This window comes from Apaloderma vittatum, unplaced genomic scaffold (assembly GCF_000703405.1).
Source record: "Apaloderma vittatum isolate BGI_N311 unplaced genomic scaffold, ASM70340v1 scaffold39031, whole genome shotgun sequence".
NCBI lineage: Eukaryota > Metazoa > Chordata > Aves > Trogoniformes > Trogonidae > Apaloderma > Apaloderma vittatum.
This window is the reverse complement of record NW_009699125.1, coordinates 5,996-26,022: the sequence shown is the minus strand read 5'-3', so window position 1 is coordinate 26,022 and position 20,027 is coordinate 5,996. Positions and strand designations below refer to the sequence as shown.

The 20,027-nt window shown below is 40.8% G+C and overlaps 1 protein-coding gene across 1 annotated transcript; it reads left to right on the top strand.

The window, feature by feature from the left end:
- Positions 1-1,518: 1,518 nt before the first annotated feature.
- On the top strand, positions 1,519-15,623 carry LOC104280571 (ATP-binding cassette sub-family C member 9-like; the record flags this gene model as incomplete). The annotated part of the gene is made up of 10 exons (XM_009878251.1): positions 1,519-1,621; positions 3,929-4,030; positions 6,792-6,912; positions 7,876-8,006; positions 8,556-8,634; positions 11,571-11,679; positions 11,915-12,018; positions 12,714-12,847; positions 13,176-13,238; positions 15,317-15,623. Coding segments are annotated over 10 exons (1,084 nt in total), but the record flags the coding sequence as incomplete, so codon positions are not given.
- Between the last annotated feature and the right edge of the window lie 4,404 nt (positions 15,624-20,027).

The following is a 20,027-nucleotide window of genomic DNA, read 5'->3' as shown; positions in this document are numbered from 1 at the left end:
AAAAGGCAGCCCTAGGAAAGGACTAGGCATCGCAGCCATCACTTGAGTTTTCTGGAATTTCTGAGTCTAATTGCAGCCGTTTCATTTTCCTGTCTGTTCTCCACTGTCAACCAAATCTGAAGTCTCCGGCCATTTTTGTCAGCAAGCACATATTTACTAATAGTCCTGTTAGTCATTCTCTGCAGTCTGAGTTCAGTATGTTCCAAGATAAAATAGAGCAGCTCCTCACATAACTTACCGCAAAGTAGCACAGTTGGATCAGAAAGCAATTTCAGTGACCTTTGCTGTTTGTCATCTGACAGGATAAAAGTTAAAACTGCCCAGAAGATGAGCTGGACGTGGATGAAAAGATACAGATTGAGCATGTCATATTTTCCATTAGGAAAACAGGAGTTCTGCTGCCAGAAAGGCTGAGGAGCAGAATAGTCAGTGCATCTTTGCTCCTCCCCACGTCATTACTATAACCAATTGCTATTTTGGGGAGGTTGCTGGCCATGTTTACAAGCTGTGTAGAGGGAAATAAAGTGTCATTGGGAAAAGAAAGGAAAAAAAAGGTTCTGGCAGAACAGGGTTTACAGGTGCTTTCAGGGCCCTGAGACTTTAAAGTGGAAGACCTTGCCATGACAAAACAGAAAATAAGCTGCAGAATGAAGTTCAACTAGTTTATTCAAGTGAGAGTATTTAGCAGAGAGGAGCATATGACTGTAGGTCATACCTAAAGTGCTGCAAGGAGCCATGAACTCAATTCACTGACACCAAGAGAGATTTTCCTCTCCCGTCCCAAAGTGCACCTCAGCTCTTACGCACTCTGACATCCTCTCACTGGTTTTAAACACGACAAGCATTACATGGGGGAGAGAGAAACAAGTGACAGTGGAGGTAGCACTGCTCATTTTTGTAGTTCAGAAATGATCTATAGCTCATTCTCACTGTAGTTTTCCAAGTTACTTAGGCAATGTGTGACTGGCTGAGAAAACAGCTGAGCAGCTGAAAGGTATTGATATTACTGATCAATTTACAGTCCACATAGTTGAAACCTTAGAGATGTCATTCCTGTTGAAGATGCCTGTAGCTGGTCAGGTAGCTCCTGAAATCAGATTTTAAGCTGAGGTGAGCCCTCTGCTCTTGCTAGTGGCTTGTGAAGAAGCAAGGGGCCACAGCAGGAGAGGACTAGAGGGCAGCAGCAGCTACAGTCCTCAGCTATAAAAGCAGATATGGTCTGGGAAGTAAAACCTGTCCCTAGCACCCTAGCATTGCAGTGTGGGGACAGGCTCTGACTCAAAATCTACTCCAATATAGTTGCTTCTCGAACAAATTCCTCCCCATTGTACGTGTAGCTCTGCCTGGTTAAGGAGAGCCCTGGCAGCAGGTATGGGTATTTAGAGCAGCGTTTTTAACTCACAGTTTGGTGCAAGCAGGGCAAAAAGTTTGAGGGGAGGGAGCGAAGAGTTTTAATGCTTCATCCTTTTGTGTATGAATGTGTAATGTGTTGTAATGTAACAACTTTGCTCTTGGCAGGCATGAAGCCAGATTTAAACAACGTATGCTGGAACTAACGGACACGAACAACATTGCCTACTTATTTCTATCAGCTGCCAACAGATGGCTGGAGGTCAGGACGGTACGTTCAGTTTCATCCCAGCCATGATTTTGAAACCTTGGAAGCAAACAGAGATTTTGCCCGATGCAGAGAAGATAATAACGAGAATTAATCTCGCTATGAGATTATACACACGGTTCCTTAAAATAGATCAAGATTGTTTATGTTAAACCCATGGGATTTTTTCAGCTTTCTTGGCTAGGAGTAAGGAAATACAAGTCTTCCTCATCTTTTGCTGTTGTGATGTCTAGTGTCTGAAGAGAGTGCAAGAACAAACATTTACATAACTTGAAATAAGGCTTTCTCTACTACTGTGTAGCATCTACAGACCTGCTGCAGCAGGAACTACTTTTAAAGCAGAGCATGGATTTTTAGTAGTTTTGTCAACTGTGCCATCGTTCTGTCAGGGCTGTTTTAGGTATCACTGACCTTCTAGGTCCTGAGGTATTTCTCCAGCAACAGGTTAAATCCCACAGCTGTAACTTAAACCCCTCCTTTGCAGCACCCTTACTGCAGCTGTGAGGCCATATTGTTTGTAATTTTACTGTTCAGTGTTACAAAAGATGGCAGAACTAGACTCCAACTGAAAACCAGATGACAGTAGGGCACAATGCAAACACATGCCAGTGAGATGGGCTCCTGGTTTTTATGGGAGCTCTCCAGGGACAGCACATGAGGAACTTTCTTGATCTGCAAGGCAAGAAGAGGCAGGCAAAGTCACTGTGATTCCTTATTCATCTGACACTCAAAAAGCAGTGAATAAACAGAGCAATGACCTATTCTGCTAGACACAAATAGTAACAGGAATGATTAATCCTCACATCGTAGGCTATATCCTCACCTTCTTTTCCTGGTATGCTGGCAGAGTGATGGCAAAGTGTTCCCTTGTGCATGAAGCTTTCGGCTTCCTACAGGATCCAAGATCAAGCTGAACTTGCTTCCAAGTCAAAGACAGATAAATAACAGAACAATAGGCAATCCTGGAATAAGCTGTGGCAATGCCTGTTAATGTCTCCCATTAGTCTTAGGCTTGCTTACATGTGGAATGAATTTCACCCTCATAGCATTAGAAATAATGTGGTCTTGCCGAGGAATAGTTGATTTAGCACTGCCTAATAGCACAAGTGTACTAAGATCACTCAAAAGTTTGTAAGGTTTAATAGCAACTGTGAAGTCCCATCACAGCTGCTGATGGAGACTCAAGGCCAATGTATATCTCTGTAGACGTTAAGCTGGAGTCTGTGATCTGCTCATCAACACTTTGTGCAGACAGATGAACTAGGCAGCCCTTGTTTCAAATCTCAGAAGACAAGATTCCAGGCCAGATATTATCAGACAGGATGGAAAATGCTAACCCTGTAAACGAAAATAAATATAATATGGGGAGCAGTGGGAGAGTGGGAATACCGGTGGTGTCATGAATCAGGCACCCTGACGACTACATGAGACCACATGAGGTGTTCACTTCAAAACTGAAGTACACATCACGAAGATGGATTCAGGCTCCTGCAAAGCTTGTGAGATCTTTCTCACGCAGCCTACACAGCTATTTCTGTAAAGCAAGTAATCACCATGCGCAGAGCTGAGATCCTTCAGGTATCTACCATGGAATCATTCTGAAATTCAAAGTGCTGTGGCAGGAGCAAGCCTTAGTAGCCCATTTGCAGCACCACAACTACACAGCTATCCTGCTTTCAGAGTCCACACTGCCAAGACTCACATGGTGTTTCACTGCAGGCTGTGAGTGTATAGGAGGTTTAGGGATGCCTTCACCATGAGCAGTGTCCCATCACTTGATGTAGACATTGTGTGTCTATCTGCCCACTTGTGCCAATAAAACATGTGCACGAATTTTACAAATTCTACCAAAAGCCTTTATGGACTTTGTGAAGTCACTGATACTTCTCCTTTTCTGGGGAGGCAAACCCATGTTTGAGCAGACCTGAAGGTTTTTTGATTTGTTTTAGTGGTAGCAATTAGGGGTGTCATTGATATGCCAGTTTTATGATTTTATTTTTTTTAATGTGCTCATTAGATTTTTTGATACCTGCTCTTTTTGAGGTGTCCACAATGAGATACTCTAGCCCAAATGGTTTTGCAGAAAATATTGTCCTGTTTCATTTATATTCAAGAAGTTCCTTCAGAGTTCTACATAGGGCACCAAAATCCCTGACCTTTTCCCGGGAAAAGAAAACAGAATTGAAGACTAGGTGTCATTATAGAAATATTCCTCAGTAAAGTGAACCTGCTCTGCAAATAAAGTCATTTTCTTGTTGCTACATTTTAACATTGCCTAGAATCTTTCTCTCCCGCTCTTTCTTGTTCTAGGATTACCTTGGTGCTTGTATAGTTCTGACTGCGGCTGTCACTTCCATCACCGAAGGGCCCAACTCAGGGTTTGTGGGGCTGGGTCTCCTGTATGCTCTGACGGTATGTACCAAGGCAAAGCATTAAGAACTTTCTGACCAACATATTAATTTTATAATATTTTCGAAAATACATATACATGTTTTCTTCCAGCTTTTTTTAATCTTGAAAAAAATCCCCCAATCTTGCAAATAATGGATTCGAGCCAAAGTTGAGAGAGTTCAGGGCAACTTGGACTTGCTTCAGGTTTTACGAGCCAATTAAAAAAACACAACCATTCCCAGGCCCTGTGTGCTCCCAAGCAGAGCAGGAAAATTAAAAATGCGTAAAAGGACCTGCTGTGTAGTCTGTTTTGCACAACACAGTGTTGGTTCTGCCTGTATATGGTAAAACCTGCCAGAAACTACTGTTTCACAGGGTAATCTTTAACCAAAGACCAAATAAAATAATTGCTGAAGAACCAGAAATATCAGTTCTGACTTTGGAGCGACACTACCCAGATGCCCAATATTGTCCGTGCAATTCTGAATATATTTGGGGATTGGGACCTTTGGGGCTGGTAGGCATGGTTCGTCATGACAGGTAGTAGTAGGAAAGCAGAGGAGATGGGGTTAGGAATGACGAGATGTTGGTGGCATGCTAGCCAATTCATTTTGACACTGTTTTTAGCACTGAGCTATTCAAGCTGAATCATGGAGAAGGAACATTATTTTAGTGGACTAGGCTGTAAGAGAGGCTGAGAGTGCATCGTGAGCACAGAGTGAGCACAATCACCACAGAGAATAGAAATATCACTGAATTAACCATGGGAGTGGGGACAAAAGCAGGATGAGGATGGCAGCAGGAAAAACTTTTCAAATCATGGATGGCTCTGCAGAAGTCCAAGCACTTTGTGGTATTGGTATGAGAGAGGGATACGAGTAGGGGTCTAACACTGAGATTTGGCTTTGCATGTAAATGCTGGTAAGCCCATGGTTACAACGTAAAGCTCTTGGCCGCTGCCTTAGAGTGGCCTTAGATCCCCTTCATGCTGCTGTTGCAGCAGTGTGAGAATCTGCCAGCAACTGAGAATCAGTCCCAGTGCTTCAACTTCACTCTAAAAACATTCCTGGTAATCCTGCTTCATTAGCAGAGATCTGGAAGCGCCAGGATGTCTGCATCATCTTTGGCCTCTATGTATTTAGTTTGTGTTTTCAAACAGATCATTAGCGTAAATCAGCCATGCGCTCAAGCCTGGCATAGCAGAGGAGAAACATGCTGTAGTCACCAAGTGACTACCTGTCTCTCTCCTGCCCTACAATAACACTGATTAAATTTTGAACACAGTTGGTTCATTACCTGTGTCCGCCAGCTCAGGGTTTTATATAATTTCTCTGGGGAGCTAAGAGGGGGCTCATGTTTGGACCCAGATGAGAGCAAAGTGTTTGTCCCAACATTGTGTTTACAGTAGACATCCGTAAGTTTATTCTCTCCCCTTGTATAAAGGCTGCCAACTCCCTTGCAAAACTGTGACAAAGGTTGAAATTATGGGCAGAGCCTTTTGAATGCCAGGCTCTGTTATCAAATCTGCCAGATCCACGATTGTGGTCTGCTACTCCGCAAGCAGCAGTTCTGCAGCGTTTAGCTTATCTGCAAATGTAGCTCTTTCCATAACCTCCCGACTCAAAAGCTGGGCACTGAGTGAGCAGGTTTCTGAACAACAAAGAAAATAATACCCCCTCAGAAAAGGATAAAGTGAGCAACTATATCCTCTAAATTGACAACAAACCATCTTGCTGAATCTCAGTGAAAATTATATACTGTACGCCTATTGCACCAGTATTAGGCTGGTGGAAAAGAAGTGGGGCTAGGTGATTTGGCAGATTCAGCAGTCTCCCACAAATCTGAATGTTTGTGTTTAGGATGTTTTCACAGTGTTAAGTTTCTAAACCTTTATTCAATTGTGTAAAATATCTCATTTTTTAAAGGTGCTTAGCAATCAACTGTTCCTAACAAGATCAGGTTTTCTTTTTTTATTATGAACACCTAAATACAGACTTGGGAATGTTTAGAAAATATTTAGGAAATTGTTTCACAATTTTCAGCCTTAAATAGTCGGTCCTGCCTAGAGATCAGTTTGTCTAAGCAATAGAGTATAATTAGACAAGTAATTATCAACCATTATCCACTACAAGTAATACCTTTACTATTGATCAAATTCTTTTCATTACAAATGACAATAAAAACCGAGAAGGAAATACCACTGAGCTGATAATACTTTTTTTTCTCATACATTTATAGGCTCAGAACATCACATTTTCCACAGAGATAAATGAATTATCTAAATATGCTCAAACAGAAACAGAAATTAAATGCCCACTAAATCTTTTCAATATGTTTGCAAATAGTGAACTTTATTAATCCTTAGCTGCAGTCTTTGAAAGATTAGAAAATGTATTCCCAAACAGTGCTTCCAATTTTGATTTTTTTTTCTGTGTTTGTGTGGTTGAAGATGCCTTTCAGTACTGATTACTAGATGCTGAGAACAAGAGACTCCCTTAATCAGTCATGTCTTCAGACTGTAGGTATAACTGTTCCATAGCTCTCCTTCAAAAACCAGGGATGAGAACACTGAGAACTAAATTACTATCTTAGGGTTTTACATGCTGGAGTACAACTGACTTATTACATATTCGATGCTGTTGCACTGAGTCCTGAACTGTTGCAAGGTCAATGAGACACCCACAGGTCAAAGGTTTTTACAATTTTATCCCACCTTTATTCACTAACAGGCAGATGAACAGACAAAAGGCTGAACTCTGTCCTTGTATTTTTTGTGATGCAGATAACCAACTATTTGAACTGGGTTGTGAGGAATCTGGCTGATCTGGAGGTGCAGATGGGTGCAGTAAAAAAAGTACACAGCTTCCTGAACATGGAGTCGGAGAACTATGATGGCTACTTGGGTATTGCACTCTAATCTTGCTGGTTTTTCATGTGGTAATATGAAAGCATGGTAGACTTGGTCCTGCAAAATGTATGTCTTTGGTTAAAATCTGTTCTAGGAATTTCCACTGATCTCAGTGACAAAGATAGCCAAAAGCTATGAGATGTGTAGCCCATGCTGGTCAGCTTCAAAAAAACGCCTTCCAAATGCCAGGTAGACAGAGCATGGCCCTGTAGTACAATCAGAAAGTATCAGGGCACAGTTATAGATGGGATGAACGAAACATCCACGTAGCTATTTAGAAAACAAAAATACAGATAAAAATTAGATATATGCACCATCAGTCACATGCTTTGAAATCTCTGATCATTGCAGCAAATGGGGAATACAGGACAGGGTCACGTTGGCAATCAGACCTCAGCAACTCTTCCCTCAATTGCACATTGGCGTTCGTACTCCACATATTTCAAATTCACTTTAATTGGTATTTTAGAAGTGCTTGTTGCACTTCAGCAAGACCAAAAAGACTCGCAAGTCAGCAACCTTCCCTGGAAAGCTTATTCCGGAGACAAAACCTCTCTGTGTATTTGCAAATCAGGATGAAACACGAGCTGTGATAATGTCAACAGCTTGTGTTTTATGGCAGCAACAACATCTCCCCTTGCACTGCCCTTCCTGTGCCAGACCAAAGAGCGTGTTAACACTGTGCTGACACTACCTTCTTCTCTGCTTGTTTGGCTTCTCCCCCTTCAATTGCCAAGAGCCACTTTAGCACCTGCCCTCTCTTCTTTTGCGTCAAGATCTGGAACCTAATGTGCCTGCCAGGCAGTTCCCAGCTCCCCTTTGGAAGGGAACTGGGACTCCCATTTCTTGAGTGGCTTCAGGAAGGTGCCTGAAGAGGAGAGAGGGGTAAAGGGGGATGTCGTAAAGGGTGACCCTCTGACAGCATTTGTTTTGGTTTGTTTTTCTGTAACTGTTTCAGATCCCTCTCAAGTCCCCAAAGACTGGCCCCAGGAGGGGGAAATCAAGATTGAAAATCTGTGTGTTCGATATGAAAACAACTTGAAGCCTGTTCTTAAGCACGTTAAGGCATATATCAAACCAGGACAAAAGGTATTGTGTCGAGCCTATTGTCCTTATTCTGGAGCAGATCCTTTCTTATTGTGTTTTGTTTTCTAAGTTGGCAGAAGAGCAAAAACAACAATTTACAGAGACAGCTATAAACACTGATGGTCCTCTCTGAGGTCCTTGGGCACGAATCAAGAAACACATCTTTTTCTGGGCTGGAATTAGTTTTCCTTCTGAAAGTCCCACTTCTTTCTAAGTCCATCTCCCTTGCATAGAGTGAATTTAGATGGCCAGATAAGATTAGATGAACACCAGACTGGACCTGAGCCTCTCCCATTGCAGCATATAGCGTCACTGGAGTCCAGGTCAAAATGCTGATGTTTCAAAAATGTTCGTGGGACAAGTCCTCATCTGAGAGGCAGAAGGTGGAGTGTTCTTGCTGTGCTATTTAGTTTTTCCGTTGGCATTTGCCATCAGCCATTAGGAATGACCACTCCACTCACCAGCAGGACAATCCCATCCAGCTTTCCCAAGAGGACTGCAAGTCTGATTTACAGCTTCCCTCTATAAGTGACATCTTGCTTTCTTTCGCAGGTTGGGATCTGTGGTCGTACCGGCAGCGGCAAGTCATCCCTGTCTTTGGCATTCTTCAGGATGGTGGACATATTTGATGGTTAGTTTTCACTGGAGTATGTTGTCATTCCTAATCTGCTCCCCTCTTATTTCTTCAGAAAAAGTGAGGAGACTTTTTGATAGTTTATATCCTGGCTCCCTGGCTCAGAACATACTTGATTAGAATGGGGCTTATTATGCCTGATCCTTCGCAAAGTGTCATATTGTCAGCAGTGCTTGGTTCTTCCAGGAAATATTAGGCACAGATTATACTTCTAATTTTTTTTTTATTTTTTCATTATGCTCTGACAAAAACATATGCCATTTGTGAGGTAGGAAGCCTGAAGACTCTAAATTTTTCCCTGAAGAATAACTGCATTAACTTATGATAGCTTTCAAAATATTAGCAGAATAGAAACTAGAACTCAACAATTCCCTTCCCTTGATATTTATTTTTTATTGTGTTGTTTTTTCCCACAACTACAGCAGAAATTGACTAAAGGTTTGGGAAACATTTTGCTATGTTTTCACTCCTGCAGCATTTCACGCTCCCAGCTAATTGGCATGAACTGGTATGCGGCAGCATGCATCCTGGCATTTATAACACATATACATGCGTACTGTTGCAGGAATATGGAAACCTACTGGAAAGTCATCTTTTTGCTTCAGAGGCTTCCATGTTTCTAATTTAGCCATTGTGCATGGAAAGTTTACTAGGGAAACCCCAGTAAGATGTGGGAGGATAAGTAAATGTGATGCAGCCAACACTTGCTTTTGTTGTGGTTCTGTGCCTATATGTATCTATGGTGATAGATTTCTGACTTATGACCAGGGTTCCTGCATACACAAATAGTGCAGATGAATAATAATTATATTTATGGCCAAGTTTATGTTTCCTTCTACTTTAAGCTTATTTCTCTATCTTTTTGTTGTGTCTTCCTTCTGTACCCCTGACTTTTCCCAATGGAAATGCCTAAGCCTTTTCCAATCAAGCTCTGTTTATTCTTTGTGCACATCACTCTCTTTCACAGCTAGACCCATATTTGGCCTCTATGCCGATCCACTTCTGGGTGGAGTCCCAGCTCTAATAAATGTTATATAACAAGTTCTTGAGTAACTTTACTAGAGCCAAGATTTCATTCATGTTGTCCATCTTAGTTCCTTATGTCTTGGTTATTTCTTTATATTTGTATGTGTTCCATTTTATTCTCCCACTCCTGCTTCTTTATTCTTTATTGTTTCCCTTTTCTTGCCCTCTATTCAAACGGCCTCTCTTCTTCAGTCTTGCTTGGCTGCTTCTCATTACTTTCCTGGTTTCCAAACTCCTCTCTGATGTATTTTTTCCCTTAGGTTTCTTAATCCGCTCTTTTCTTTTCCTTGAGCAGCCTGGCTTCTAAAAAAAATGCATTCACCTATTCCCAAGGCTTGCCATACTAATTTTTCTTTCACTAGCCCATCTCATCTTCTGCTAACTCTCTCTAAAGTCCTCTTTTGTGAAGAAAAGGAATTGTTTAAATTTATGCAACCACCGACCTCTCATGCTGAAATCTTATGACCTGATTCAGACTTTCTGAAAGTCTGAAAATAATTGGACTTTGCACTCTACAGATGAAATATTGGTTCCCCTGACCATCTAATGAAAGGTGACTATTGGTAGGGATTGAGTCTTTGGACTTTGCTGGAATAGGGCCATGCAGAAGAACCTACAAAATGCAGTATCGTGACAACTGGGAATGACAGAAGAGATATACGTGCACAGCTATGAATATCCATGCATTTGCCAGTTCGTGGTTAAATTCTCACTGTTGGAAGAGAGAACTGATGAACTTAATGTTCAATACTTCCCAGGGAGAAGTGCAGCTGCTGAGTGAAGTAATTCAAAGGAAATTGTAGAAGTGAACCTGATGCTGATACGCTTTACCATATTCTCATTTCATTTGCTCTGAGCCATAACCTGGAGGAAGTTTCTGTGTTCAGGGAAGGTCAATGTAGTCCATAGTTCCTGGCTTTTGTTTGAGGACTGAAGGGAAGAGATTCCTTATACCCCTTCTCACCCTCTTCTATTTACAGAGCAGCCAACCAGTTTCTCTTGTACATTTTTGCCATCTCCTTTGCCGGAATATCAGCAGTTACGACACCCAGCACGTCATAAATCAGATTTTCAGATGAGATCCATATGTTCATTGATATGCAGTAGTGACTAGAAAAGGAAAAATCCTCTTAACTTTACCAAATATCCCAGCTGTTGCAGCAACTTCTTGTCAGGGAATGAACTACTAGGTTAAGGCATGATTAATGTGACTGCTTCCAGTAAAATTATGCTGGCAGAACAGTATGTGGCTAATTCACAACCAGATACTGAAATGAAACTGAACTGTCGGAACCAGCATGAATCGTATTAAAATGCCTTGGAGTAAGACACCATTTTTGGTTCTCTGATCTGCCTCTTGTTAAAAAGTTATTGCTACCTCATGCTTTTTAGAGTTCAAAAGATAGTTTTCTCCTGGCCTATAGACTGCAGTACATACATATATTGGGCAAAAGAAATTGTATACAATCTCAAATATCTTCTGCAACTGTTGAAGTCCAGAGGAACAGAGAAAGACACAGGACGTAGCTAATTACGTAAGTTGATCTTGTCCTTGCTCTGTTTGGCTGTAAAGATCAGGCTGCTCCATAATAAATTATCCTTCCAGTGCTATCATCACTCACATAGCATGGAAGCCACCTACTTCCTTTAAGGGAGAGTGAAGGGAAAAAAAAAAGAAATAGAGCAAGGCAACAGTGTCACTAACAAGCTGAGTTCCCTCTGGCTTGCATTGCTACCTACATTCACGTTCCCCGCATTTATATGACAGTGCTGAGAAATCACAGAGGCACCCTGCTTGTCATCTGGAGTCCAGCCCAAACCAGCTGTTTAATCTTTCTGTCTGCTACCTGCAGCTTACGTGCCTTGTGCAATTCCCTCACGTGTCTCCTGCATGTTATTTTAAACAGGGAGGATAGTGATTGACGGAATAGACATCAGCAAATTGCCTCTTCATACTCTCCGCTCCAGACTTTCCATTATTCTCCAGGATCCAATATTGTTCAGCGGCTCCATCCGGTAGGTATATGCCATGACGGGGGGACAAGCAGCATTGTGTGGCGTGTTTGTGACAGGTGCTATGGAACAAGAAGGGATGGAAAAGGAAAGGAACCTTCCTAGCTCAGTCCAATCTATCTGCACATTCTGTCCAAAGGAAGTCAGGTGACACACGGAAAACCAAAATCGTCCTTTGCAGAAGACCTGAATGAACTGTAATTGCAGTAACAAGACTCCTGCTATGGTTTTCTTGCAGCTTTAATTTGGATCCAGAATGCAAGTGCACCGATGATAGACTCTGGGAAGCTTTGGAGATCGCTCAGTTGAAGAACATGGTCAAGTCATTGCCAGGAGGCCTCGGTACGTGTAAATCAAGTGTCTGGGAACATAGGCCAATAACGAAATTACGCATGCATGAGCAGGCATGCTTATAAAGAGATACATAGGATCTTACACTTTGAACTGTCATGTAAGAGTTGACAGGCACCTAGTAAATATGCTGTCTCTATGCTAGAGACAATATTCTTACTACAAAGCTGAAGATCACTCTAGTTCTCTGTAGCACCTCAGTGTGATAATGGGGTGACTAGTCAAGACAGAGTTTAAAAGAGCAGTTTTACCTCTGCTCCTTTAGCAAAATCCAGGTCTGCCAGCAGAGCTGTAACTCTTGTCTAGAACATGGACAGAGCATTTTCCTTATCATTTTGGATCTGGTTCATGAACGAAACTCACATATTTCTTTCCATATTAAGTGTATTTCATATTACTGAGATATTATCCTGCAGCCTACCAGATTTGCTAACCATCTGTGCCAACTATTTGCTTCATGAAATATTGCTCCTTTCCCAAGAAGCTGTGCTCACATTTCTTGGTATCACTCCATTCCAGTGTTCAGTCAAGATTATGCTTACTAGCTTTTACAGGAATTTTGCTTGACCTTGGAATAGTGTACAGGCAGAGCTTTCTCGGTGCCCACTCAAAGCCCCTGAGTCCTGACTCTATGAACATACAGAATTTCAATGGTGTGACATTCAAAGTAACTGGTTTTGTTACAGATGCAATGGTCACAGAAGGAGGAGAGAACTTCAGTGTAGGGCAAAGGCAGCTCTTCTGTCTGGCCCGAGCTTTTGTCCGCAAGAGTAGCATTCTCATCATGGATGAAGCCACAGCATCTATTGACATGGCCACAGTGAGTAAAGCAATTAGCATCATCAATGCATGAACTGACTAGGCATCTTCCCTAATTGTCAGCCTTGAGACCTCTGTAGCAGAAAAAACTGTCAGCTTTTTTGCTTTTATTGTGTGTTTGGTTTCAGCCATTGCGGTTGATGTGTTTTGGGGATTGATGCCTATGGTGAGGGGAAAAAAGACAAAATATTTTAGAAAATCCCTGCTTTCACAGGTGTGGCATTTAATTACTGAGAATCTGGTACGATACTCTTTCTTATATGCTTGAAGAGACATGAATTAAAATGCAAAAGGATAAAGTAACTAAATTAAGCCTTTTTCTTTGACAGGAAAACATTTTGCAGAAGGTTGTGATGACTGCTTTTGCAGACCGCACCGTTGTGACAATAGCAGTAAGTATTGATGCCAGCAAATGCTCTTTCCTCATTCCCCAGGGAGTTAATCTTGCCTTTCACCAGTTAAACATCACTATATAAAATTAAAACCATCAATAAATAAAACTGAAACACAAGGTCAGAATATTCCTAGATACTAGAACAAGTCAAGACACATTCTATCAACCTGCAATTTTGCAGTAAATGCTGTCTTGCTACCAAGTGGGACAAACTAAAACACTTAGATCTGAAGAAACACTTTACAGGGAACTTCAGCATTTACACTGTCTCCAAGAAAATTTGAATAATTTTCTCAGTAACAGATTGAAACTAAATCCATGGATTAAACCACTATTGAAAGTTGTGCCAAAATCTAGATTTGAATTTTATCTCTGAAGTCTGTGCATGTATAGGTTTTACATCCATGGCACGAATTCACAAAAGGAGATGAGATTTCAAAACCTTTTTGGTGTGGTTTCTCAGGCTGGGTTATCTTTTCTCTCTTTCAAATAAAAAATTTGGTTTATGATAAAGGTTTTAAAAATTGGAATCAATGGGAATTGCTCAAAAGTGAATACCTGTTCAACTAAGGGTTTATTATATTTGTTCCTGTTTTCATGCCATTTCTATCCACATGTATGTGCATACAAATACATGCATACTCATGTGCAAACATATGGTGGATATCATTAAGAATAGTTCCACCTTGTGACAGGAGGCATACTCAACAAGCAGATGTTTTATCCATGAGATAAATGTGTGTTTCAGCAGCTGTTCCATTTGCTTTGTCTGGAATCCAGTCCTGCGGTTAGAGATTAGACTTATGCCTCCTGGACTCTGGTTTGAAGTCTGTCAGTGACTAGTTTGTGTCAGGCAAACCACTTAACCTAGCTCATTTGCAATAGGCTGTAAGGTTCTTGGAAGTGTAAATGCTAAAGATGCTAGAAGTAAGTATAGTTCCCTTCAGTCACATGCCATTCAGATTTCAGTATTGTCCTTCTGACTGGAATCCCACTTTTTCTTTTGCTTTGCCTTTCCGAAGTCAGTGTCTGAAGCAAAATAGCACACTTTAATATTTTAGGTTTCCTCAAGGCTTCATTTCCTTCCTCTCTTCATTCATGGCTGATCCTTCCTTCACCCACCTGTTTTTCTTTTCTTTTTTTCCAGCATCGCGTATCTCACATCTTGGACGCCAATATTGTCCTAGTCCTTTCTGAGGGCTTTCTAGTTGAATGTGACTCTGCCTCAAACTTACTCCTCAAAGAGGACGGCCTGTTCACCACTTTGGTGAAGACTCACAAGTAGACTCTCTCAGTCCACACTGTTCACAAGACTTCTGGCTCTTTGGTAGTTATTTTTGCCTCTTTAGTTTCCTTTCGCTCTGCTTCCTTCCTACTGCACAGCTTCTGAGACGACAGTTGTTTATTGTGTGGTTCCTGGCTTGGTTTAATTTCATGACTATTTATGCTAATTTTATTTAAATAAAGCTTAGGCATGCAGCTAACATGGAATCTATCATGTTAAAGGGCCCCACTCCATAAAGTATTTCCTGACCCTCAGCTTATACAGTGAAATGTCCCACTTTTGGTGTTTGTCCTGTCTACACCTGACTGGCTATATTCATACAGCATTGAAATCAAACTCAGCCTGGTTGCATTCCTGTTGCCTATGGAGGTAAACTATTGCCAGTAACACACTCAGAATTCCTTTCAGAGGGTGCTGACTCATTTACAGAACGAGACAGGAGTGCCTCGAGATAGATACAGAGATTGGGGTACAGACACCAAGGAAAGGAGCCACCTGACAGTGCAGGTGAACCCAGGATGCTTCTCGCCCCTATGTCCTAAAGGAGAAGTTGTATTTCAGAGGTGCTGCAGGATTTATTTCAACAGCTCTGCTGTCCATAATGGCAATCAGAGGACCAAAAGTGAAGTTATTGGAGATCTCTTCACATTAAAGAAAGATATAGTACAAGGACCTACTCCAAGTACCACTATAAACAAGGATAGCCTTTCACCAACTTCCATTACGCCCATTAATGAACTGCAGTGAGACTTATCATAATGAAAACTTCTGTATGTTTTTCTGTATGGCAGCATCGGGTTCACACCATCCTGACTGCAGACCTGGTCATCGTCATGAAGCGAGGGAACATTTTAGAATACGATACACCTGAGAACCTACTTTCTCAAGAAGATGGGATCTTTGCTTCATTTGTCCGGGCTGACATGTGAAGAATCATATGATGCATTTTAATAGCTTATTCTTAAACAAATGAAATGCAAATATTTCCTATTCAATGTACCACCACTTTTTTCTTTTCTTTTTTTTTTTTTAAAGCTTCTTTCTTCACACTTCCATCTTCCAAAATAATAAAACCTACTGCAATACATGCATGCCTCAAGGCAATAAAAATGTCACTTCATTCAAAAGCTATTAAACTTCACGCACACATATGCACGCACACATGGAGGCAGAAGTTTTTATTTCCTGGGAATCTGGCATTTTCCTTAGACTTCTTAGTGACTTTATTTTTTTTTATAGGGAGCAAAAGAATGCACTGCTTTTATAAGCTGCATGTGTTATGCTGGCACCCGCAATCAAATCGTGCAGTTTGTCAAGGAAACGAGAGATCCCCAGAAGCATACTGTCCCCAGAGGGGAAAAATTAAAAAAAAACCCAAGAAATCTAAAGCCATAACACTTGGGGCAATCTGCTGCATTCCAAAAGCAAAAACTTTGCTCTTCAAGTTGTAGTGCAGGAGCAGTGAATGAGAGAAAGGAATTTTATCAGAAATAAGGAAATTCTCCCTGTCCTTCACTTTAGTTAGCATGCTAGTGTTGTCACAGTATTATTTTTCAGTGCAGTAATGGCTTATCCCTACAGTCAATTCCAAAATCCTTGTGTTCTGCAGACTTTCTTTAATCAAAGAGGCAAATAATCGTATAATTATGTATCCTTTGATACACTTATAGAGGAATTTTGTACAATATCTTAAGACTTTGTGTTATAATAATCTGAATTTATAAATTTTATATTAGCCAGTATTTTAAACATGTTTACTAAAATACTCTACTTAAAATGGCATGTAATTAGCCAACCACTAATTGTTTTTTATGTTTTTAGTCCTTTACATTATTTTTTAACCTGGGACAACCTTTCTTATCCTTTACACATTTCTGGCATGTCTCTAAATCAGTTCTAGTCCAAGAAGGTAGGACTTTCAAATTATTACTGTATCTTCAAGAATTTAGGTGAATCTAGATACATATTTACATCAAACAGAATTGAAAAATTTGCCTGCACTTGACTAATGCATATAGCTAAATTCTGAACTGCACAGCAGACTGTAAACTTCCAGAAGGAGTTTCACAGACATACTTCCAAAGGCATAGCTTGAGACATCAGCTTCACTAGTAGTACTCAGTGTGGTTCTTATTCATCTATTGTTACAAGATTTAGGAAGAACATGAGGTGTACTTAAAGCTATTTCTAGTGTAATTAAAGGAACAAAAGGCACAATACTTGATAAAGAAAAGAAAAAAGAAAGAGAAAAGCTGAGAAAAGCTATGAAAAGCTGTAAAATTGGGATTTAGTCTGGTACTGCAAAAATGATGCAGTGTTTTATTTTCTTTATTTCCCATCTTAACTATTGAAAATAAAAGCTGTGTGATGCAACTAAACAGAAAACCTCAGTCTTGAGCATTTTATGAGGGGAAGTACTTCTGTGATTTCCCTGTCTACTGCTGTGAAAAGTTTTGCTCTTTTCTGGATTAATTCAGTGTTGACCTTTGTTGTACAAAGAAAACAAAAAAGGAAAAAAATAAACCAGTTATTTACAGTAAAAGCGCATGTTGTTATATAGATTTCAGTGCCAAAAGGCCAAAATAATTCTTGATTTAATTTCATTGTCTTCAGTGAAAAGCTGGTTGGATTTATTGCTGTCAAACTCAGTCAATATGAAGATTAAGTACAAATGACTTTGTTTATCTGTCTATCTTTGATGATGATGTAATCCTTACTTATTTTAAGTGGTGCCCAATAATTTAGTGAAATCTTGGTTCCCACTGTATCAAATGGCTGCTGTGGGCCTGAGATTGTGTCAGGTTATTTTGTAGTATTTAAGAAGAGACAATAATTAGTACCTATTTCCTCTTGTATTTGTCCCAAAGCCGTTACAGGTCTAAGAAGAACCTTCTTTGCTCATCCATCCCTCCAGAGCTGAAGAACTTAACAGTGCTGCTTAAACATGTAGACAAGAAAATATACTGTGGGATAAGAAAAACCTACCAGCATGCTCCATTCATTTTGATGGAGGTGTGCAGGAATATTGACCCTAGCACTGTGTTAGCCATGGTCAAAGCGTTTGATGATCCATTGTAGTATATCTCAGCTGCCCAGCAGGTTTAAAACCACAATTTAATTGCAATTAATCAAGCAATTAATTCTATTCACCATACACAAATCCCAAGAGATACCTAAAGCAAACCTACAGCAACTGCACATCTCCTCACATTACAGCCACTGTGCACACAGTGTTACATACTCACGAAGGGCTTCAGCTGAACTTTGCTTTTTTGTATGTTTTTCTCTAACGCAGGAGGGTGCTCCCAACAGGCACAGAGCTCTTTTGTTACTAAGAGGGGTGCAAAAGGGACAGCATCTTCAAAATAAATTTCTTTAAATTTCAAGCAAAGGTTTTAAATGTGTCCCTTTTAGGAGAAGTTTCTTTAGGCTGTGGCACTTACGTGGCAAAGGGAAACATCAGCCTTGAGATTTTGCTTCTGTGACCTGTCACACTGCCTTTTCTGCCAGTCAGCCCTTATTCTCTTGCCACAGCCTTCTTGGATTTTTTTTCTTCATCGTCTCCTTATATCACACCCTCTTTGAGGCTCCTGCCTGAATGCTCCTTATTCTGCCTGTGGCCTCCCACTCCTTCCTAATTTAGCTCCAAACCCTCTGCCCCATTTCCTCTCTGACACAGCTCTGCACAAACTCTCTCTTCTCTCCTGGCTTTCTCTAGCTTTCTATCATAACACTCCTTCTCTTCATGGGGACATTTACTCTAGTGTCAACATGTTTGGGGCTGGTGGACTTCCTGGTTTTTTTCCAAGCATTAAACTAAGCAACCTTTCACTGTTGTGATGTTATGCTCTAGAATATTAAGTTCTTCCTTTTACAAAGGAGCTGTGCATACAAACACTGGCCACATGTCTTTTAACTATGGATGGAGGAAAATCATCTCTCCGAGATATCCTAAATTATGTTTCTCATCTCATCTCATTTTTTGTTAGCAGTTTCTGTGTCAGAAGAAGCAAAATAGGAGTAAGATCTCTTGTTGCCAATCATAGGATCATGGAATAGTTTTGGCTGGAAGAGATGTTAAAGATCACCTAGTTCCAACTCTCCTGCCATAGGCGGGGGGACCCCCCCCCCGAGACACGCGGGGACACCTCCCACTAGATCTGATTGCTCGAAGCCCCATCCAGCCTGGCCTTGAACGCTGCCAGGGAGGGGGCTTCCACAGCTTCCCTGGGCAGCCTGCTCCAGTGTCTCACCACCCTCACAGAAAAGAATTTCTTCCTAATATCTAATCTAAATCTACCCTCTAAGCCAAAACTTAATTGTGCAGGGAAACACTCTGTAGGGTTTTACGTAGTTCTTGAAGCAGCTCCACAAGGCTGTGCCGTAAGGCAACACTGTTGACAGGTAGCAAGGGGAAGATTTTCACTCCTCAGGATCCAGTGCGTAGAACAGATCTCTCCATCTCTCATGGGTATTCATTTTGCTGGGGATCTACACCAGCACAGTGGATGCTGGGATTCATCTAAGCTGAATTATTTTAACAATGTTTTCCAAGCAATTGCAGCTTGAAAGATTATGAGAAGCTCCTTAAGAATGGCTTTGCCTGAACCACTTGTGTTCTGCTAATTGCTATTTATGCTTCAGGGATTTTGAGAGCATAACAATTATTTGGATTTGACATTTCAAAGAATAAAACAATACAATTACTAAATAGGAAAACTGGGGGGTTTTTTTCACTTGTTTTGTACCCTTTTTGGTTTTTTTAAGGAAATAAATCAAGTCAGTGGCTGTGAGAATTCCTAATTCTGAGCCAAGCGTGTTGATGATTTTCCGTAGCTTCAAACTGGTTTTAGACTAACATTGTTATTTCAAAGAACAGATTATAACTAACTGTTCCTACTTCTTTTGCTTTGTTATGAAGACTTCTTAAAATCATCTGCGTAAGTTTTCTGTTCAACATACAGTATGCTGTCTGTATGTGTGTGTGCTTATACACAGACGTATATATCTGATTTTTTTCTAAAGAAGCATGTGGTGCAAGCAACTCAAGGTTCATTTCCTTTCAGTTCAGAATAAAGTCTTCTAAGAACACAAGTGTGGTTTTTTCAATGTCAGGCAAAGATCCACATCACCTCAGTCAATGAGATGATTCTCCCATTGGAGGTGCCTGTCTCTCACCCACCACCGCAGAATGAGTCCAGGCAATGAGCTTGAACTACGCATCTGCCTTTTTGAAGGCTAACTTTATAGTCTCAGGGAACCTCCGAGAGGTAGAGACAATCAGCAAGATTTTTAGCCATGTATAAACCAAAGAGGACTGATCCACTGACATTTCCTGAAAGGCAGGAAACTTCCGTAGTTTGGGATAGCTCTGATAAGACAGGGGCATAAGCAAGGCAAAGTCTGCAGGAATAGATCATTGCTTTGTTAGGCAAATTGATATACAAAAGAGGCATCTCAAGTGCTTTGAGTTCCAGATTCATTGCAGACCTGAAAAAGCTC